The sequence below is a fragment of the Ictidomys tridecemlineatus genome, chromosome 15, assembly GCF_052094955.1.
Source record: "Ictidomys tridecemlineatus isolate mIctTri1 chromosome 15, mIctTri1.hap1, whole genome shotgun sequence".
In the NCBI taxonomy this organism is placed as follows: domain Eukaryota; kingdom Metazoa; phylum Chordata; class Mammalia; order Rodentia; family Sciuridae; genus Ictidomys; species Ictidomys tridecemlineatus.
This window is the reverse complement of record NC_135491.1, coordinates 19,634,813-19,657,999: the sequence shown is the minus strand read 5'-3', so window position 1 is coordinate 19,657,999 and position 23,187 is coordinate 19,634,813. Positions and strand designations below refer to the sequence as shown.

The 23,187-nt window shown below is 37.5% G+C and overlaps 1 protein-coding gene across 2 annotated transcripts in view; it reads left to right on the top strand.

Moving 5' to 3' along the window:
• Positions 1 to 23,187, top strand: part of Tdrd12 (tudor domain containing 12) — a 69,980-nt gene that overhangs the window by 1,198 nt on the left and 45,595 nt on the right. For both annotated transcript variants that reach the window (XM_078032181.1, XM_021730086.3), the window contains exons 2-9: positions 1,805 to 1,963; positions 5,392 to 5,528; positions 7,435 to 7,554; positions 11,728 to 11,783; positions 13,081 to 13,166; positions 20,300 to 20,489; positions 21,058 to 21,150; positions 22,834 to 22,931. In XM_078032181.1, the coding sequence (XP_077888307.1) occupies positions 1,895 to 1,963; positions 5,392 to 5,528; positions 7,435 to 7,554; positions 11,728 to 11,783; positions 13,081 to 13,166; positions 20,300 to 20,489; positions 21,058 to 21,150; positions 22,834 to 22,931 (849 nt within the window). In that variant the 5' untranslated portion in view covers positions 1,805 to 1,894. The remainder of the gene's footprint in view (positions 1 to 1,804; positions 1,964 to 5,391; positions 5,529 to 7,434; positions 7,555 to 11,727; positions 11,784 to 13,080; positions 13,167 to 20,299; positions 20,490 to 21,057; positions 21,151 to 22,833; positions 22,932 to 23,187) is intronic.

The window sequence follows — 23,187 nt, the reverse complement described above, 5'->3', positions numbered from 1 at the left end:
CTATACTATTTCACATTCTTAACAACAATATACAAGGGTTCCACTTTTTTTGTATCCTTATCAATAACCTGCTATTTTATAGTTTTTTTTTTTTCTTTTTTTTTAGTAGTAGCTCTCCTAATGAGTGTCAGGTAGTAGCTCATTGTGATTTGGAGATGGAATCCGAGTCCTTCCTGGTGATTACATTTCTCAGGAATAGCTTTCAGGTTCTTTGAGAAAGACACATGAGTTGTAGATACATATTTACAATTGTAAGCCCTTTTAGTAAGTGCTCTAAGAAAGGGAGGTGGGGCTGGGCCAGATACAGTGAATTATCCTGGCAGCATTGAATTTTTTAAAAAAAAAAATTTTTAGTTGTTGATAGACCTTTATTTTATTTATTTATATGCGGCGCTGAGAATCAAACTGAGTGCCTCACACGTGCCAAGCAAGTGCCCTACCACTAAGCCCCAGCCCCTGAATTTTCTTATGTAGGCATTTTGGTGGGAACCTTAGTCATCCTAGGGATGTGGCCACCTGCTGCTAGAAGCCATGCTAGAGTTTGGATGTCCCTAAGTGAAAAAGATTTGGCAGAGTTGTTACTATATTTTTGTTCTATGTTTTTGTTAAATATCAACTAAAACTTTTTCTTTCAGTCTTCCAGCTGTTGGTCTTCTCTGGACTCCTTGGAGTCTCACCTAAGCTGTTGAGGATATGCCAAAGATGTGAGGGGCTTTATATGCAGACTTTAGAGCTCCCTCTCTTTGGCCCTCCTTTTCTTGTTTCTCCCCTTAGTTTTCAGCTGCTCTGGCAGCTCCAAAACTCTTTTCTCTGATTCCCCAAACAACATACATGTGCCTTTCTGCTTGAGGTGTAAGAGTCTTCATACCACGTGGCTGAGGGTTGGGCGCTGGAGGGGCGGGTAGGGGGGACCTGGGAAAAGCTGTTAACACAGTGAGGTTTCCTTCTTTCAGGAACCAAATCTCTTCCAGGCTTTGGCTGCTTTTGGCAGCTCTTCAGTGCCTTCAAATTGTTTTGGTTTTTTCCAGGGCTTATAATTGTTTCTTGCAGATGTCATAAGGATTGTTCTGCCATTACTTGAATCAGAATGACCACTGTTCTTTTTGCCAATTTTTTCATTATAAAAATGTTCAAATATTTGGAAAAAGTAGAAATAATACTACTACAAACATCTGTGTTCCTGCTCGTTAGTTTTTAGGATCCCCAAATCTTGGGACATCATTGCTTCTAGGCCCTTTCACTAGGCAGAGCTAGGAAATACACTTGAAAAGTCATGAATTCTTCTATTTTCAACTCAGAGTTAACTTTTTAATATTTTCATCTTATGTCTAATAATGAGAATCTTGGTTTCTCATAATAATAACATGTAACCAGATATATTCCAACAGGTTTGACTTTAACTTCATTCTTCCTTCCACCATAGGTAATAGTTATATTTATTTTGGTTTATTTATCATCTTTTATTTTTAATATTAGTATAATATACATATATTCTTATTTATTTCTCCTTCTTTAGAAAAACAATGTTAAAAATATTGGCCTGACCCTTGCTTGTATATATTATTATGTTTTCAAAATATGGAGATAAAGGGCATTTCTGCTTTTCATAGCACATAATTAAGAATTAATTACATATTGTTGCTTACACACTTTGGTATTTACATTTGGTCTGACTATTTAAGACAAAAATACTTGTTAAGAATTTGTTAGATCACTTATGTTGGAAATAGTTATCATGTTTGTAAGGTTTATCATTTTATAGTTCTATTTTTAAATCATGCATTTTCTTTTAACAATTTTACAGATTGAAGATCCAGGTTGCTTCTGGGTTATTATAAAAGGATGTAGTCCCTTTTTAGATCATGAAGTAGACTACCAAAAACTAAATACTGCCATGAATGACTTTTATAACAGCATGTGTCAAGATATAGAAATAAGGCCATTAATATTGGAAGAAGGGCAGGTATGTATCTAAATGTGGTTTAATCACCATGTCTTGAAATACTACTCAAAATGTAAAGTACTTTGTCACCTAAGGTGATAAAATCTTTTGGAGTAATGTTAGTTGTTTATAATCATTGCCTGGCTTTAGGATTTTTAGCACAAGATAGAGGCTAGCCATGCAAAGACGGTGGTTGTGTAGGATTCATGTGGAGCAATAGGAAATGGCATAACATCTAAATCCAGGCATTAGGACCATATTCCTGGGTCTGGGAATGAAGAGATTATCTAAATCTGCTGCAGGTGTAGGCACTTCAGCAGAGGGCTTGGAGTTTTCAGTCTTGTACTGACACCTCCCTTTTAGCCCCAGCTTGTGTTTCTTTCTTTTCTTTTACTCCACATCGTGGCCTTTTTTTGCCTTCTTGCCATGTCACTGCCCATTGTCCACTGTGTGATTGTCTTGACATTGACAAATCAGCATTCGTAAGAAGAGTTTGAATTCTTTTAGTGGTGTGATGGGAAATTTTTTTTTTTTAAGAGAGAGAGAATTTGTTTTAAATATTTATTTTTTAGTTCTCGGTGGACACAACATCTTTATTTTTTTAATTTTTATGTGGTGCTTAGGATCGAACACCCTGCGAATGCCAGGTGAGCGCTACTGCTTGAGCCACATCCCCAGCCCCAAGAGAAAATATTTTATAAACTCTTTTTGAACAAACTAGAAAACATTTTAATCTCTTTCCCTCAAAATCATTAATAATTTATTTTATTATTTTTTTATACCATTGCCTTATTGAAGGAATGAAACCAGCTCATTTGTCCTTTTTAAAAGTATTTTACATTTTGGACTCCCAAGGGCTTCCTTTTGGAGGTGGACTGATAGTTAAGTAGAGTTAAATATATAGCTTTGGATAGATACAGGGTCACTTTTTTTCTCTTAAGAATGTGCTGTGAAGTTCATGTTGTATTGAATTGGAAAGTAACATCACTTTTTGGTGGTGCTGTGATTGGCCAGTGGATTCACGTGGTGACAGCCTAATCCCTCCCTAGGATGCTGCCTGTGGTTTCTCCATTCTGTAGTGACCACGTGGCATGCATCAGCTTTTATTCATACTTTGGACATGGTGATTTCTCATTCCCTCTGCATCCATGAGCTGGAATTCTGTGTGGAATCTTCCCTCCTTTATTAGGACTGAAATAATACACTTTATACTGTAAAGAAAAAGTTGCTTGATCCTTTCCCCAGTGCATTTTCAGCATGATGTTCTTCCATTGGTGTTCAGAGGTTCATTTTGTTTTTCTTTCTTCTATTTTGTATGTGTGTGGTGCTAAGAATTTAATCCAGAGCCTCATGCATGTTATGTTAGGCAAGTGTTCCACCATTGAGCAACATCCCTAGTTCCTTTTCTTTTCACTTTTAAGTGCCTTTTAGTTTCATTTTTATTTTTCTGGCTTGTAAATGTTTTCTTCAATTATAATCACCGTTCAGCTTGATACTTAAATTGTTTAATTTTTGACAAGCAGTAGCCTTAGTATAACACAGTTTCAAAGTTTACTAGTTATGTGAACTATTAAATAGTCAAACCATTCTTACAAGTTGCATGAATTTTAGCATTAAATATAAATACCCTGTATCCTTTGTCAGATGCTGAGAGCCATAGCCAAGTACGAATGACACATGGCATTTTGGGTTGAAAGGTGACCCTGCTCAGGGATTAGGGTGGCTCCAGGTTTAGGGTGGATCCTGCTGGGAATAGGGCATATCCTGCTGCCTCAGGCACCTGCTCCTTTGGAGTTCCCGTTGAGTTCTTGTTCTCGTGGGGTTCTGAGAGAATTGGTGCACGGAGCCGGGTGGAGGCAGTGTATTCCCAGGTAGTGTGTGTAGAGTGTCGGTGAGAGTTTGGGTATAAAGAGTTGCTGTTGGAATCTACAAGGTTTTGTGGTGGCTCCGTTATTTTGTGCCCAGCCAGACTGTGGCAGTCACAATTTATCTTGAATCATTTGAATTATGTGAGGTTCTTAGGCGCTTATCCCTTACAGTGTGGCTGTACCATACTTTCCAGTTTCAGTTCCAGAGGTCAAGAATCTCCACTGGTCCACTTCTTCCCTGACTGGGCACAGCTCTTGCTACTGGCTGACTTTATAAGCCTGTGGTCAGCATATAATTTGGTTGGCCATGGAATACCTGTTGAGTATGATGGTCCTGTGGTTCAGTCAGGATGCCAAGGACTGTCACTTAAGTGGAGTGGTTCCCCTTAAGAGAGGCTTTTGAAGACTTAGTATATGCCAAGCACCATGCTGGGTCCTGGAAATATGGCAGTAAGCAAAACAAAAATATACATTTTCATGGATCCAACATCTGTTTATGATGGATAGTAAACAAATTTAGAGGGTAGGAAAAGCCATGCAAGGGAATGAAGAGGATGACCCTGGGGTTGCAATTTTATATCAGTCTGATGCATATTAATAATCATTTGTAAGCTTTCTGATATAGGAAGGTAAAGCAATGCATTTTAAAATTCTTATTTTCTAAAAATTTTCCTTAGTTAAGGAGTCAGCATGATTTCATAATGGTCCCTCTTACCTACCTGCAAGGGATATGTTGTTCTAAGACCCCAAGGGAATGCCTCTCTATATACACTGTATTTTTTCCCATCCATTAATACTTATGATAGTTTATGGATTAGTCACAGTAAAAGATTAATAATAACAAATAAAACAATAATTATAATAATACACTTTAATAGTTTTCACTTTGGGGCCATTAAGGGTTACTTAAACGTAAGTACCTGCAATATTGTGACAGCTAAAATGACTACTAAAATGACTACTGAGTGATTAATGGGCAGGTGGCACATGCATCATGAGTATGGTAGACATTCTGGGATTGTTGGAAGGAGATAGTGAGATTTCATCACACTGCTCAGAGTAGAGCACAACTTAAAACTTGTGAATTGTTTATTTCTGGAATTTTACATTAATATTTTCAGGTTTTGGTTAACCAGTGAGTGCTGAAATTGTGGATTAGGGGACTACTGTAGTAAGAAAAGCAGTGGAACAGAATCTGGTTGACTCACGTTCTTCCTAAAGTTCTTTTGCTAGAAGACTAGTTTAGCTTAGGCAGGTCCAACCTCTGGAATCTCTCCTCTTCTGTAAGGTAATGCCGCTGAGGTAGTTTCAGGAGGACCTTTTGGTTCTCTTATGTGACTAGAGATTTTTTTTTTTAAGAGAGAGTGAGAGAGGGGGGAGAGAGAGAGAGAGAGAATTTTTAACATTTATTGTTTAGTTCTCGGCGGACACAACATCTTTGTTGGTATGTGGTGCTGAGGATCGAACCCGGGCCCCACGCACGCCAGGTGAGCGCGCTACCGCTTGAGCCACATCCCCAGCCCGTGACTAGAGATTTTTAACACCAAACTTAAAAATCAAAACTTTCCTTTTCTTTTGTAGGTTTGTGTGGTTTATTGTCAGGAACTAAAGTGCTGGTGCAGGGCTGTTATTAAGTCAATCATATCTTCAGCAGACCATTACCTGGCAGAGTGTTTCCTTGTGGATTTTGCCAAATACATTCCAGTAAAATCTAAAAAGTACGTATGCATGTATTTTGCCTTACCACTCTTTAAGGAGACAGATGTCAATTTAAAGAAGAATGTCCATTTTTAAAGTAAGGTGACAAAGGTTATCTTTTTTTCTAATATTTATTTTTTAATTGTAGTTGGACACAATATCTTTATTTTATTTATTTTTATGTGATGCTGAGGATTGAACCCAGGGCCTCGCACATGCTAGGTGAGCCACAATCCCAGCCTCCAAAGGTTATCTTTTGAGAAAAATGAAACTAGAATTTTTTAACTTGTCAAATGGAAGACTTGTAAGTTCTAATTCTGTTTTCATTGACTGGAATAACAGTGGTCAAATGAGACTGAGGGCAGCCTGTCTATTCTCCACCTTCCTTCCTGGAAAGGGCAAAGAGGTTCAGGCCCTTTTCTTTGCATCTCCTGTAGATCCTTCGCCAGCTATTCTCTGTTCTATTCCCTCTATTTGCTCTGTGATGGAGCAAGTCCATTAGGGGAGAGTGGCTGCAAGAAAGATAGTAGCAGGAGGTGGAGAGGAACTCTTATCTCTCCAGAAGGGTAGGTTGCTGTCTCAGCCTAAGGTTGCAGAGATCAGAGTGTGTGCTCAAGTGTGTATTCCTGATTGTCCTACTTACTAAAGTGAGAGCATGGCCATGGCTAAAGGTGAGGAGAGAATTCGTAATGAGCTGGTAACTAGCTGGTGACTAGGCAGCCTTCACTGATTCTGGGGCCACATGTCACAATTTATTAGAAAATGCTAGCAACAAGTCAGTCTCAGCGTTTTGTGATAACTTTTCCAGTTTCCTTCCCAGGATAAGAGATTGTCAATTCAATAAATAAATATGAGGACTTTCTTCTACTGAAGGAGGAGCAATACCAAGTAGACTTTAGTTGTAATAAGAGAGGTATCATGAATAGAAATATTTGTGGCACAAGGACTTGCCAGACATTGGGAATTTATAGATACTTAGGAAAAAGTAGATAACCTTTCCAGCTTACAATTCTGCACCTTTACAGTCATAATTTTTATAAAAATAACTGTTGTGTTTAACTGTTGGGAAGATTGTTTTTTGTATTTGGTGTTTTAGTTTAGTTTGATTGGGCAGGAGAACAATATGATGAAATAAAGCAATCACCTTTTCCTAACCTTTATGAGGCAAAAGATGACACACATATAGGCATAATGAGAATCTGGGGAAGAAACAGTTCATGTTGAAATAATGTGGTAAAGTGGACTGTCATTTGCCTTAATAAGAATAAAAATGTTGAACTTTTTTTTCCTTTTGTGGTGCTGGGTGTTGAACCCACGCATGCTAGGCTGGGACTTTATGCATACCAGGCAAGCACTCTATCACTGAGCTGGACACCCATCCCAGCCTGGTGCTGAACTTATTTATCAAATCTCAGTCTTTTAGTTCTTTTGTGCAAAATTGGCAAATACTAATTATTAAAACATCCATCTGTTTATAGAAACTTTAATATAATTATCATATACTGATGTTGATATTTGAAAATCTTAAATAGAATTTCTTCACAGGTTTATTCATTATTACCCAATATGTCTCAACCTCCAGAGCCTCATTAAGACATTTTTACCCTAAATTTTTGCCCCCCCCCCCGCCTTGAAATTTTCATACCACAGATATGCTGACCATCTATTTATGTACCATATGTATATTTGTGCTTTGTACACAAAATGAGTAAGATTCTTTTTTTTTTTTTTAACTCCTCAGGAAAGAGTTTTTGCCCCTTGGCTAAATACATCCAAGTGCTGTAGGTAGTACATTAGAAACAATATTTTCTATGTGTTTTGTTTTACATTAAGTATATTGATTATGTATTTTATAGGTATACTTTAAATGACTATATTGTGTACAACTTTTATTTGTAATGGAACTATCTCTGCTTCACTTTTAAGCATCCGGGTTGCAGTAGAATCTTTTATGCAGCTTCCCTATAGAGCAAAAAAATTCAGACTGTATTGCACAAAACCTGTTACATTACACATTGACTTCTGTGAAGACAATGCTGAAATTGTGTAAGTACAGCTTCTTCAATAGTTTGAATCATTAAAAAAGTCTTAAATCAAGTGTTTATTTGAAATCTGTTCCTCCATAAGAATGCTAAGAAATTTCACAGATCTCTGTTCTGCAAGAGTTGGCTTCTGAGTCACTGTCAAATCTGGCTGTGCAGCAGAGTCCCCTGGGGCAGAAGTTGGGGTAGGGGGAAGTTAGAAGAGGGCCTGTGCTTCTCGCCCTTTTTATTGTTTTTTTTTTTTTTAACTTGTAAAAAGTAATAAGGTATCTATAAAGAAAAAAGAAAGCAGGATCACGGACCATGAAAAGTATATTAACCAGGCATGGCGATGCACACCTGTAGTTGGGGGGCTAAAGCTAAGGTAAAAGATCACTTGAGCCCAGGAATTCAAGGCCAGCCTGGGCAACATAGCCCCTGGCTCAAACAAACAAACTAACATTTATTGCATTTCTCTCCAGCCCTGTGTCCTCCCTTCTATGAGGCCTTGTGGTCTATTAAACTTCTGAACTTCTAGAACCCTGTCAGTGCTTTTATACACATCTCAATTTCATGAATCTTTCAATGAAAATTAGAACACGCTGACTTATTAGCAAGATTAACTTAAGATTAACTTAAGAATGTATGTTGGAGCTCTTTACCATTAATTTTTTTTCATGAGTGGATGTAATTATCTTACTTGTACTTAACCATTCTCCTCTTGATAGCTAGCTACATTATTTCCATATGATTTGGCATATCCATAAAATATGTGATGACAAGAGATAGACACTGTGCACACGCACTCTCCTGTCTTTGTTCCTTTTTACTAGTATCTGTTCATGGTGCTAGTGTTTGTACAGAAGCACCCTGTATTGGGCAGTATTTTGTCAGGTATAAACTTGATCTGTTATTTTATTATTATCATAATTATTCAGTGAAAACAGTTGTACTAATTAATAGTTTCTTTGTGACATTTCCATGCATTATGTTGTGCTTCAGTCATGTCCACTGTCCCTTCTTCTCTCCTACATTTTCTGGCCTTTCCCTCTGTCTTTCTTACCTACTGGTGTACCCACATGCAATACATATCTTTCTGTGTCTGGCCAATTTCACTTACTATGATAACCTTCAATCCAGTCCATTTTCCTGAAAATGATGTGATTTTATTCTTCTTTATGACTGAATGGTACTCCACTGTATATAACACATATATTTTTAATCATCTGTTGTTGTGCACTTAGGCAGATTCCATATCTTGGGTATTGTGAATACTGCTTCAAGTAAACATGGGTATGCAGGCATTTTTTAATATGCTGATATCATTTCCTTTGGGATGTTTACCCATGAGTGGTATATCTAGATCATAAGATAGTTCTATTTTTTAGGTTTTTTTTAAATTTTCATACTGTTTTCCACAGTGACTGTACTAATTTACATTATACTAACAGTTCGTAAGGGTTCCTTTCTCTCCACGTTCTTGACAGCATTTATTATTTTTTGTATTTTTTATAATTGCTATTCTGAGTGGCTTGATTTCTGTGTCTGTAGCCAGTGGGGTCAATTCCATCCTTTCCCTTCAGAATTGTGGCACATAGAAAGAAAAGCCATAGAAATCAGCCCAATTCTGACTCCACTTGCCATGGCAGTGATGATGGTTTGTACTTTTTGAACTTGAAAGCCATAGCTGGGTGTAGTGGTATATACATGTAATCCCAGCCACTTGCAGTGCTGAGGCAGGAAGATCACAATTTCCATGCCAGCCTTAGTAATTTAGCAAGGACCTCAGCAATTTAATGAGACCTTGTCTCATAATAAAAAATAAAAAGGATTGAAGCACAGTGGTAGAGTGCCCCTGGGTTCAATCCCTGGTACCAAAACCAAAAACAAAACAAACAAAATAATTTGGAAGCTACCTCTCTGTAGATACTCTTTGAACTCTTTGAAGATCTTCCTCTCCTCTCCTCTCCCACCCACACCACTTGTACTTGAGGTGGTGAATATAACACTCTTGTGGCCTGCCTCAGAATCCACACTGATGAGATAATAAGCCAGCTTGTCTTTGTGAAAACCATTACTTCCCACAAGGCTGCCCTCCAGCCAGCGTGCATTGCCACTCATGCCCCTTTGCTGTGTAGACTCTGGGAGTAAGGGCCCTAGTGTGGCAGTACTCACTGCCTACTCAGTTTTTCTTGTTTCAGAGCAGCCAGCTGCTGACACTTAAGCATGAATCGGGCACCCGCCTATACAGCCCAGCTCCTCATTAGAGGAAGCCTACCCATTTCCTGTCTTGCTCCCTCTGCATGATCTCTTTCCCAATCTCAGTAGTCTGCAGGGGGCTTTCCCCAACTCTTAGATGGACCCCCACTCAACATGAAGATACATCCAGTATAGGTGAAAGACTTAAGATAAGTCGTCTTACTGAGTTTGATCCCATTCTTTGATGTGATAATTTTTCATTTGTACTTTATCTAAAATGCTTTTCTTAGTGTGTATTATATAATTTGTGATAGATTTTTCCATCCAAAAACCCTAGCAATTTTTACCACCATTGGGGTACAGAAAGTGCTGTTTTCCCCATACAGTATTGGAGTATTGCTAGGCTTTTAAATTTTTGTGTGTTTGTTAGGTAAAAATGGTACTTTGTTTTAATTTGAATTTTTCTGACTTGCAAAGTTGGATATTTCTTCATGTGTTTATTCTCTGTGAATGTGAGAAATAGACACTGATTGAGTTACCTGTTCATATGCTAGATTGATTTTTCTCTTGCATTTGTTTGCCTTATAGGAATTTACTATTTTCACATGTGTGTATATATTCCTTCCTTCCTTCCTTCCTTCCTTCCTTCCTTCCTTCCTTCCTTCCTGTACTGGGAATTGAACCCAGGACCTCATGCAAGGGAGGTAGCCCTTTTAATTTGTTTTATTTCAAAACAGTGTCTTTCTGAGATGCTGAGGCTGGCCTTGAACTTGAGATCCTCCTGTCTCAGCCTACTAAATAGCTGGGATTACAGGTGTGTGCCACCATGCTTGGCTATATATTTTTTAAATTTTTAGGTAAATTTTTTTTTGTATGTAGCAAGAGTTTTGAACCACTGTCTTTTTTTTCCACTTTATTTGTATTTTTATGTGGTACTGAGGACCAAACCCAGTGCTTCACATGTGCGAGGCAAGTGCAAAACAAAACAAACAAAACAACTTGGAAACGACCTCTCTGGGGATACTTTTGGCCTCTTTGAAGATCTTCCTGTACTCTACTCTCCCAAGTCACAACTCCAGCCCCCCTGTACTATGTCTTTTTACAAATCCTTTGTAATTCTTTTAAGTAATGTGTTTAACCTCTTAGGGAAAAAATTATATATATATATACACATACATACATACATATATATACACACACACATACATATATATATACACACATATATTCATATATACATAAAATACCAATTATATACAGGTACTGGGCTGCATGTGTTATACACTTTACCCTATTTTCCTTTAAAAGAACTTTTGGAGGATGGTGGTAGAATCTCTGATGGATAAGAACAGTAGAAGCATAATACAGACTAACCTAAAACTTTATTTTAGTTTTGTTCTTGCTACCAAATACTGGTTTCTCCTGCTTTTTCTGTTGCCTACAGCTGTTTTTCTTCCTTGCCAAAGCAAAAGAAAGATGTAGAAGGAGTGAGCTGATGGACATCTGATGGGAGAGGGAATGAAGGTTCTAGAGTCGGCTAAGGGAGGAATAGCTTGAGATGATAGTGACTGGGTTTCTCTAACCACCTTGTGGAGTGCTGGTTTAGCCAATGTCTGTCACATTGCTCTCCATGCCAGCCTGTGCTGGACATTGCACACTTTGGATCTCTTTCCCAGGGAGCTTGCATTCTGGCTGGGAAGACAGATTTGTCACAGGTAACTGGGGATGAGGGTGTTGCAACAGAAGATAGCATGGTATTGGGCACAACCCAGCAGGGCCTGACTAATGTGAGTCTCTGCAGTAGTGAAGGTGACCTTGGTTTTGCAGGATGTTCATAGAGTCTTCATAAGCAGAACAGAGCCAGAGACAATCTCCCTGCTACCTCTAGCAAATATGCTTTATATTTAATGCCAGAAATATTTAGTATATGGTTTACTAAATGAAATTAATATAGTAGGGTTATATTTTATAATGAAGTTTTATCTGTTTATTTTTCCAGCCCTGCCAAAAAGTGGGATAGTGCAGCAATCCAGTACTTTCAGAACATTCTAAAAGGTAAGACATTCACTGTACCCTCCTTTGAACTGACACTCGTGGTGGCTTACCTCCATTGATGAGGAGTTTTGATCTGTGTCTGCTTAGCTGGCACATGGGAGCTTCTTTCACATCAGTGTCACAGTGATTATACCCCCGAAACTTTGTGGGTGGATGCTGATGCCAATAATTAACAGCTGAAATAGAAAGTGGCTGTTTCTGTAGATGAACCCCCTACACAATAAACTTAAAAACTGCAGGGCTGTAGAATAAATTTATGTGAATTTTATTGAACTAACAATAAAAAACCTACCCTTTTTTAGTGAGCAAAGGATATTATGTAAAAATCATTATTGCTAATTTAAGATTTATAAAATGTATTTACTTTTTACTGTGTTATTTTATTTGAGTGGTTGTAAAATTAACCTCTTTTATGGCAACTGTCCTGACTTTTAGGGGCCCATGTCTGTGCCTCCCTCTTAGGGCTGTACTAAATAACTAGTAGGTATGACCTGCCTAGGGTGCTGCCTGGAATGTAGTTGGGTCTTGGCTCTCCTGTGCTGCCCCTTTGTTTGAAAAAAGGAAAAGCCAGATGCTTTGAAACTGGGAGAAGTAGGAGGTTGGGGTGGTTGTCACTAGGTTTGGGGTTTGGGCTCTTGTGAGCCCATTATGGGGGATGCTAAGAGAGTATGGGTTTGGAGATGTAAACCCCCAGGGGTTGAATTTTGCCCATCCCCTTCTGTGTATGTAGCCTTGGGCAAGTTACTTAATTTTCTCTGAACCTGGTTTTCTTACCTGAAAAATGATTGAAAAAAAAAAAGGTTGTGATTAAAATCAAATGAAACCAGGTGTATAAAGGACTTAACACAGTTCATGATAAGTACCCATAAATCGAGCTCCTGTTGGGTTCTCAAGGCTGTGATAGAGTAGCTAAGAAGTTCAGTTCATGGGGTGTTTGGAGGAGAGAAGAGGTACTTGGAGGAAAGTTTATGACTAGAAATTTGGATGTGGGAGTCAGTGAGAGAGAAGGACCGAGAAGTGTACTTACTGGAGAAGTATTCACTTGTATTCATAAAGTGGCAGGGGGACACTGTTGATGTGGACAGAGAATACGTGGCTCACTCTACAGTCAGGAGAGCCTTTTCCATGGCTCGCTCACCCTGCCGCCTTATGCTCAAGGAACCTACCCTGCTTGAGGAAGCTGCTGGCTATTGGTCAGCAGTGACTAACCACCTAAGAACCTAAGAAGAAATAGTCATGATCGTATCAAGTGTACTTTGCTCATCAGCTTATTTGTGCTCTTACTTATGCTGTTTAGCAACTACCCAGGTGGAAGCCAAATTATGTGCTGTGGAAGAAGATACTTTTGAGGTCTACCTTTATGTAACAATAAAAAATGAAAAAGTAAGTGAAAGATTTGTGTTTTCAAATATTTTATCAAGGAAAAATGTGATTCACACAACATAGAAGTTATCTGAATGTTTCAAGGTCTGGCTTAAATGAGAAGTTAAATAGGACTGTGTTTCCTTTTTTGATTACTTTGAAAAATTACTTGAGCAATTCATCAGAGCAATATCTCATTTAGTAATGGACAAGAAATTATTACTGTGATGATGAGATGAAATGTGTTATCTTAGGGATATGATTATTATAAATAATTCCTAAGGATCATTATCCCCTCCCCTGATTTTCTCATTGTAATATGTGCTCATTGTTAAGAACTCAGATACCATATGTAGAATATGTACCATATGACCTGTGAGACCTGCACCCTCCCTTTCCTAAGTATTTGCTGCTACATTTTTGGCTGGCTGCCTTTTCTGAAGGACACCACAAGGTGCAGCTGTTCACCTTGGGAAAGTGGGTGAAGGGCATAGATCTAGGGTTGCCCAGAACCAACAGAGGGCAGCCTACCCAGGGATGGGGGTTGCTAGGGATTGAACCCAGGGCCTTGCACATGCTAAGCACCCACTGTATCACTGAGTTACACTGAGGCTCCACCTAGAGATTAAAATATATGTGTGTGTGTGTATGTGTATATATACATATATATATGAATGAAACACTTCACTCACAGAAGAGATGCAAAAATAATGTGATTATTGTATATACTTTGCCCAGATTTCCCTTTTATGAAATATCTGCAGATTATGCATTCACACCATGTTAAGATTGTGTAGAATCATAGTTATTAAAACCAGAAAGTTAACATTGATAAAATACTGTTTAACAAATTCTCAAATTATTTGAATGCTGCCAGTTTTCCTACTTATTTTCTTTTTCTGGTCTAGGAGCTGATTCAGGACCTGAGTTGCATCTGGTGGTCATGTCTTCTTAGTCTCCTCTAGTCGGACAGTTCCTCAGTCTTTCCTCACCTTTTGTGACCTTGATACTTAAAAAGTATTGGCCAGTTGTTTTCTAGAATGTCACTTAAGTTGGTTTTGCCTGATGTTTTCTCATGATTAGGTTGAAGTTGAGTGTTTTTTGCAGTAATGCCACGGAAGCAATATTGTGCAGGTCTCAGTACATCATTGTGGGGTTTGTAAACATGTCTAATTGCTTGTGATTAGTTCATGTCAATCATGTGGTAATGTAGTGTTGTACAGGTCTTCCCCATATAGTGTTACTGTTTTTTTTCTTTTGATATCAATAATTATTATTTTTTTTAGAAAGAGAATTTTTAAATGTTTATTTTTTAGTTTTCGGTGGACACAACATCTTTATTTTATTTTTTTATGTGGTGCTGAGGATCGAACTCGGCGCCCCGCGCATGCCAGGCGAGGGTGCTACTGCTTGAGCCACATCCCCAGTCCTTAATAATTATTTTATAGGGAGTTTTTTTGAGACTATGCAAATGTTCATCAATGCTTCTTGTCTGTAAAAGTTATTACTGTGGTGGTTGCCTGTTGAAATAGGCAATATTTTTGTCTTCTTCATATTCTACAATATTTTTGTCTTCTGCATTTTTAATTAGAATTATATAAAGAATCATCCTTCCTCCACCATTTATTAAGTCATTGAATTTATATTAGTATGGATTTTTGGTTACTTGTTTGAGGGATAATAACCATTTCTGTCATTATTGTCTTGCTCAGATTACCTCAGATTTTGGCCATTAGTAGTTTATTCAAAGTGGTTCATGTGTCCTTTCAATATGCTCATCGTTGTTTGAACACTGTTGTCTTTCCCATGTCATAGAATGCTCCAGGATCATTTTGTCATTTTCCACAAATCAACCACTTTGCCAAGAAATGCTGGTTTCTTTTATTAATGAACGATAGTTAGATTTAAAGATAAGGGCACTAGGTGTGCTTGCTGTTCCTGGAGTATCATTGATTGTATATCCTCTCAGCACAAAGTGTTATGAGATATCTTCAGATAACTAACTTATGCATTCACACGATCTAGATTTTTCTGAAGTCTATCATCTATACATGTGTCAATAGCCCCATCCCTGTAGTTTCAATCCTGCAGCCACAGGATTTGTCGTAATCTTATTCCAACAGTGAGAAACCTACTCTCGTTAGCCACAGTATACTTACATGATCAATCCTGTTTCAGAATTGCTAACACACACATGCTTGTGAAAAGGAAATTTGTCTCTTGTCTTACTTTGAACAGTCAATCAATTGTTTTCACAGTTGCTCGAGTTAGTTTTTTTCTTTCCCTCACTCTTCATTGTGATTGTATTATTCTTTTGTAAAATGGTTTGTTTTTTTTTTTAACTGTCTATATTGCATTTGTGGTTCTTACACTCTGGTTGGTTTTACCTATGACATTTCATTGCTTATAGTAAAATTATTATGGTAAAATAGTAAAATTGTTGGTAAAAAATTGTTGGTTCTAGGACCTGTCTTGTAAATCATCTTTTCTAAAATAAATTCTCTTTTGACTTGCTTTCCTCTTGCTTTTCAAAAGTCTCTCTTTCTCATCATGTAGGTTGTATATGATGATGACTTGCTCTTACTTCAAGATGATAAAGTGCAGACGGCAGGAAGGTCCATGTGGTGTGTGAGGCCAGAAAACGGTTAAGGCCAACAGTCCTTTTCTAGATAAAGTACAGGGATATGTCCCAGGGTGTTCTTTTTTGGTCTGGCTTCTTTAATTGAGCAAAATTATTTTAAGAGACATCCATGTTGCTGGATGTATCAATAGTTTGTTCCTTCTGTGGTCAAGAACTCTTCTCTTACACAACTAACAATGGTGTGCGCATCCATTCTCTTGTTGATGGACATGTGAGTTATGGCCAGTTTGGGAATATAATATTATAGATGTTTTCCACAGTCATTTACCATTTTATATTCCATCAGCAGGGTATAACACTTCACTTTCTTTATGTCCTCCTTGATACTGTGGCTATTCTAATAGTATATTATTGTGGCTTAAATTAGCATTTGCCAAATGACTGATGTTGCTTTTATGTGCCCATTTTATGTATTTACTTACTTACTATATATATTTTTGAACTGGGAAGTGAACACAGGCATTCTTTACCACTGAGCTATATCCCTAGCCCTTTTAGTTTTTTAAATTTTGTGATAGGGTCTTGCTAGTTGCTAAGACTTACCTTGACTCTTTTTTAAAAAAATTTTTATTCTTTTTAGTTATACATGACAGTAGAATGTATTTTGATATATCATTACATACATGGAGTATAACTTCCCATTTTTGTGATTGTACGTGATGTGGAGTTACATTGATTGTGTAGTCATATATGAACATAGGAAAATTATGTCCAATTCATTCTACATCTTTCCCATTTTCATTCCCCCCCCTCTACCCTATCCAATACAGTGAACCTCTCCTCTCCACCCCCCACCCCACCCATTGTGAGTCAGCATCTGTATGCACATCAGGGAGAACATTTGGCCTTTGATTTTTGGGATGGGCTTATTTCACTTAGTGTGATATTCTCCAGCTCCATTCATTTACTGGCAAATGCCATAATTTCATTCTTCTTTATGGCTGAATAATATTTCATTATGTATATGTACCACATTTTCTTTATCCATTTGTCTACATAAGGGTACCTAGGTTAGTTCCACAGCTTAGCTATTGAAATTACGCTGCTATGAACAATGATGTGGCCAAATCACTGTAGTAAGTTTATTTTAAGTCCTTTGGATATATGCTGAGGAGTGGGATAACTGGGTCAAATAGTGGTTCAATTCCAAGTTTTCTGAGGAATCTCCATACAGCTTTCTTGAGTGGTTGCAACAATTTGTAGTCCCATCAGCAATGTATGAATATACCTTACTCCCCCCACACAACCTTGCCAGCATATGTTGTTACTTGTATTCTTGATAATTGCCATTCTGACTAGAGTGAGGTGAAATGTCAATGTAGTTTTAATTTGCATTTCTCTAATTGCTAGTGATGTTGAACATTTTTTCATATGTTGACCATTCATATTTCTTCTTCTGTGAAGTGTCTGTTCAGTTCCTTTGCCCATTTATTGATTGGATTATTTGTAGTTTTGGTGTTAAGTTTTTTGAGTTCTTTATATATCCTGGAGATTAATGCTTTATCTGAGGTGTAGTAGGCAAAGATTTTTTCCCATTCTTCAGGCTCTCTCTTCATGTTCTTGATAGTTTTCTTTGTACTGAAAAAGTTTTTTACTTTGATACAATCCCATTTATTGATTCTTGATTTTTTACTTCTCGTTCTTTCGGAGTCTTGTTGAGGAATTTGGTTCCTAAGCTGACATGATAGAGATTTGGGCCTTTTTCTTCTAGTTAGTCTCTGGTCTAATGCCTGTGACCATGACTCTTGATTCTGCTGCATTAACTTCACAAGTCGCTGGGATTATAATTCCACTATGCCTGGCTTCATATGCTTATTTGCAATCCATGCATCGTTTTTTTTTAATATTTATTACTTTGGGGTTTTTAAAAAATTTTTATTGTTGGTTGTTCAAAACATTACATAGTTCTTGATATATCATATTTCACACTTTGATTCACATGGGTTATGAACTCCCATTTTTAACCCGTATACAGATTGCAAAATCACATCGGTTACACATCCATTGATTTATATATTGCCATACTAGTGTCTGTTGTATTCTGCTACCTTTCCTATCCTCTACTATCCCCCCTCCCCTCCCCTCCCCTCTTCTCTCTCTACCCCCTCTACTGTAATTCATTTCTCCCCCTTGTATTTTTTTCCCTTTCCCCTCACTTCCTCTTGTATGTAATTTTGTATACCCCTGAGGGTCTCCTTCCATTTCCATGCAATTTCCCTTCTCTCTCCCTTTCCCTCCCACCTCTCATCCCTGTTTAATGTTAATCTTCTTCTCATGCTCTTCATCCCTACTCTGTTCTTAGTTACTCTCCTTATATCAAAGAAGACATTTGGCATTTGTTATTTAGGGATTGGCTAGCTTCACTTAGCATAATCTGCTCTAATGCCATCCATTTCCCTGCAAATTCTATGATTTTGTCATTTTTTAATGCAGAGTAATACTCCATTGTGTATAAATGCCACATTTTTTTTAATTGTTCAAAACATTACAGAGCTCATGATATATCATCTTTCTTTTTTTTTTTAAAGAGTGAGAGAGAGGGAGAGAGTGGGAGAGAGAGAGAGAATTTTTTAATATTTATTTTTTTTTAGTATTTGGCGGACACAACATCTTAGTTTTGTATGTGGTGCTGAGGATCGAACCCGGGCCGCACGCATGCTAGGCAAGCGTGCTACCGCTTGAGCCACATCCCCAGCCCTGATATATCATCTTTCATACATTTGACTCAATTGGGTTTTGAACTCCCCAAATACATATTGCAGACTCACTTCTGTTACATACTCACATTTTTACATAATGGCATATTAGTGACTGTTGTATTCTGCTACCTTTCCTATCCCCCTCCCCTCCCCTCCCCTCCCCTCCCCTCCCATCTTCCCTCTCTACCTCCTCTGCTGTTGTTCAATTCTCTCCCTTTTTTCCCCGTCCCCCTTGCCCCTCATAACCTCTTATAATTTTGTGTATCACTGAAGGTCTCCTATCATTTCCATATGCTTTCCCTTCTCTCTCCCTTTCTCTCCCCCCATTCGTCCTAGTTTACTGTTAGTCTTTTCCTCATGCTCTTCCTTCCTGTTCTATTCTTAGTGGCTCTCTTTATATCAAAGAAGACATTTGACATTTGTTTTTTAGGGCTTGGCTAGCTTCACTTAGCATAATCTGCTCTAATGCCATCCATTTCCCTGCAAATTCTATGATTTTGTCATTTCTTAGTGCTGCATAATACTCCATTGTGTATAGCTGCCACAATTTTTTTATCCACTCATCTATTGAAGGGCATCTAGGTTGGTTCCACAGTCTAGCTATTGTGAATTGTGCTGCTATAATCATTGATGTGGCTGCAAATCTTACTGGAGTGAAATGGTATCTTAGGGTGGTTTTGATTTGCATTTCTCTGATTGCTAGAGATGGTGAGCATTTTCTCATGTGCTTGTGGATTGATTGTATGTCCTCCTCTGAGAAGTGTCTGTTCAGGTCCTTGGCCCATTTGTTGATTGGATTATTTGTTATCTTATTGTTTAATTTTTTGAGTTCTTTGTACATTCTGGATATTAGGGCTCTATCTGAGGCGTGAGGGGTAAAAATTTGTTCCCAGGATGTAGGCTCTCTATTTACCTCTTTTACTGTTTCTCTTGCTGAGAAAAAACTTTTTATTTTAAGTAGGTCCCATTTGTTTATTCTTGTTATTAACTCTTGGGCTATGGGCTTTCTATTAAGGAATTTGGAGCCCGACCCCACAATATGTAGATCGTAGCCAACTTTTCCTTCTATCAGACGCAGTGTCTCTGTTTTGATATCTAGCTCCTTGATCCATTTTGAGTTAACTTTTGTGGCTGGCGAGAGAAAGGGATTCAATTTCATTTTGTTGCATATGGATTTCCAATTTTCCCAGCACCATTTGTTGAAGATGCTATCCTTCCTCCATTGCATGCTTTTAGCCCCTTTATCAGATATAAGAAAGTTGTAATTTTGTGAATTGGTTTCTGTGTCCTCTATTCTGTACCATCACTCCATTATGGTCAGATATGCTGATTTTAATTCCTTTGGGTATATATGGAGGAGTGAGATAACTGGATTAAGAGATAACTTGGTGGTTCCATTCCAAGTTTTCTGAGGAATCTCCATACTGCTTTCCAGAGTGGTTGCATCAATTTGCAGTCCTTTATCATTCTTCAAGAGTAGAAGTTTTACATTTTGGTAAAACCTAATTTTATCAATTTTCCTTTTATGTTTATTGTCATGCCACTAGATTTTTGCTGGGCCAGGTTGTGTTGGCTCTTTATTTCTTTATGCTGTTTTCGTATTCCATACATATTCTTGCTGTATTCTTATCAGGAAGGTTGGCAAGAAGTATTTACTTCACCATTATCAGAGCAGAAATCATACAAATAGATCAAATTATGTTCTGTAAAACATTTTTTTCTGAAACCAAATTTAGGATTAAGGCTGGAATAATTTCTTTACATTCACTTAGCTATACTTGTCTTACTATCCATAAAATGTTTTAATTTTACAGGTTTGTGTGAACGATGATCTGGTTGCAAAGAACTTCGCTTGCTATGTATCTCCCACCGAGAAGAAAAACCTTGATGCTTTAGAGAAACCAAGGTTGGATATAAAGTCAGCTTCTTTCTCCAGTAAACTCAATCCAGCCCTTACTCTTTGGCCAATGCTATTGCAAGGAAAAGATTTTCAAGGAATGAAAAGTGAGTGCATTCACATTTATATGTATTTCTTTTAAGTTGCTTTATTTATAGTCTTAGTGTGTTGCCATAAGTTGTAGTACAGATTTTTCCCTGTGTGTAGGCAGAGACTTGGACTCTGTGTTTAATAATTGAAATTTAATGTTGGGACAAGCCTGTGACAGATTTTGTGGTCCTAAAGCTGCTATAATTTGTTTTCATGAAACCAGGAAGAAACCATTTTCAATTTCTTAATAAGTCACATTTTTAGAAGTCCAGATATTTGTAGTTTAAAGATTAAATTTGTAGTTAAAATAACGTTTTGAATATTCATTGTTTTAGACAGTTTTAAAAAGAATTATTAATTGTAAAATGGTCCTTAGCAGTAAAATATGAGAAGAGTTAGTGGTGAACTGTGGAAGTGCTTTTAAATGTTCCTGTCTGCTGTCAGATTTTAGTACCCTCACATGTTGCTGCTTCCTTGTTAGGTATCCTATGACCATACAGCAAAAGCAAGAGCAGTTGTGGTAGAACAAGGAATCTGCACTTTACATTTTATTTCATGCCTTAATTTTGAAATTTATTCTTTTAGAGTCACATGATTTAGATTTTCTGGCACAGTCTCTCCAGCATACCTGGTGCAAGGATGTTGTCAGTGACCTACAGTCAACTGCTACAGTACTGGGTGAGTCCGCCAGTTTGGTATATTTCATAGTCAACATAAAATAATATCCTTTTTTTGGGGGGACTGAGGATTAAACAACTGAAACCCAGCTTTGGGGCCTCCCAATGTTCTACCACTGAGCTATACCCCCAGTCTTTAACTAACTGAAGATTAAAAGGGTTGTTTAGAAGGACTCTGGTCTCTTTTTTTTTTATATAATTTAATGGAACCAATTTATGATATATATGCTGACAGTGATTACTTGACCTGCAGTCCATACTTAGAAAGTTTACTGTAACATAAAGAACATCATAGACCCTTGTGAGCTAGGCTCTGTGGCTCAAACCTATAGTTTCAGCTACTTGGGAGGCTAAGGCAAGAGGATCACTTGAACCTAGGAGCTCAAAGCCAGCCTGAGAAACATAGCAAGACACTGTCTCAGAAAATAAAAAAAGAAACAGTAGGCATTTGTCCATCTGGAAGACTGATATTTTCTAACCCTGAAAAATACCAGTGATTATTATTTGTCCTCAGAGTATACCATACTTTTATGATTGACTTTTATTTTGAGCAGTAGGATGCAGAAAAATAAGGAAGTTGTACTTATGAGGGAGATATACTCAGTCTTTAATCCCATATCTCAGAAATGTTTAATGATTTGGAATTGTTCAACAGGGTGAAGTCTGTCAGCCTGTGATGCTGGTTCACCCCTGTGGTCGTTCCTTACCACTTCCCTCCTGCACTGGGTGTGTGTTTACCTGTGGATGTGACATTTCACATGCATCCATAGTATGTTAAAATGAACCAAAGCTTTAATCAGCTAAGATGTTCCCTACATTTAATATTATTTTCACATGGTATATTGTTCATCACGGAAGAATACAGATAACCAAAATTGTAAAAACTTGCCACCTCACTACCTACATATTAAAATTTTAAGAGTCTGTCTTTCCACAGTTCTCTAGATGTAAATGTATGGGTTAATTTTTATTTTACAGGAACAGGATCCTCCTGCATATACCTCTTTGTAGTGTTTTTCCCTATGGCTCAACTTCTTTCCAGGTCAAATAATCCAGCATAGCATGTTTAAGTAAATGGGATCTGCTGTGAAACCGTCAAGAGTGTGTGCCCCATCTCTCTCTGGGGTGTGGGGAGGCCTCACTCCCATCCTGCCCGGAGTTGGTCAGGTGGGCTGTGCAGGTATGGAGTGCCCTTGGCACAGTGCCTGGTGTGGCAGCTCTCACATGTATGGCCTCCTGTAGGGTCCTCAGATGAGAGTTACTGCTGAAAGCAGTCCTGTCACCATGGGAATATATCTTTCCATGGTGTTCCTTCTAATTCCCTTACAGCAGGAAAAGTTCCAAGTGTTCGCATCCTTGTGTTTTGCCGTTGCACAGTTTCACCTAGTTTTTATTGCTTTCACTAATCCCAGATTGTTGGACAGTAATTGTGGCCGCCTTTGGTAAATAAAAATGACCAACTTGGGAAAATAAATTGTGTTTTAGTCTTATAAGCTGGTGTGGGAATTTTTAGAACTTTGAAAACAATAATAAAGGCTGAAACAAAATTTTAAAATTTAATCCCCTTAAATAAAGTTTAATATAAACCCCTATTCCATAATAATTTCATGTATTAAGATTTTTGCCATTTGTTTCCTGTCAGCATTTTTCAAGGTAGCTTTGTATCGCTGTTTTTATTTTTCAGATAGAGCTGAAAAATATAATAAGGATTCTATGAGAGACTCACCTAAAAAGAAATCCGAAAAGAAGCAGCAGTGCATCTCTTTAAAAGATGTAAATAAGGTTGTATTTTAAAAATTCTCATTTAATGTAAACTTCATGTAATGTTAGTAATATCCTATTAGAAAACAAAATGTGTTTTCTTTTTAAAAAAAATTGACTATGATAGTTTAATTCATGAAAAAAATACAGTTTGCATGTTTACTTATTTTGAAAAAACAAGGGAATTCCATTCACCTCCCTTCTTGTCAAACTCTTGTCCTTGATAATTAATGCCATTTCTAAAATTGGGTACTTCTTCTCATTTGAACAAGGGCAT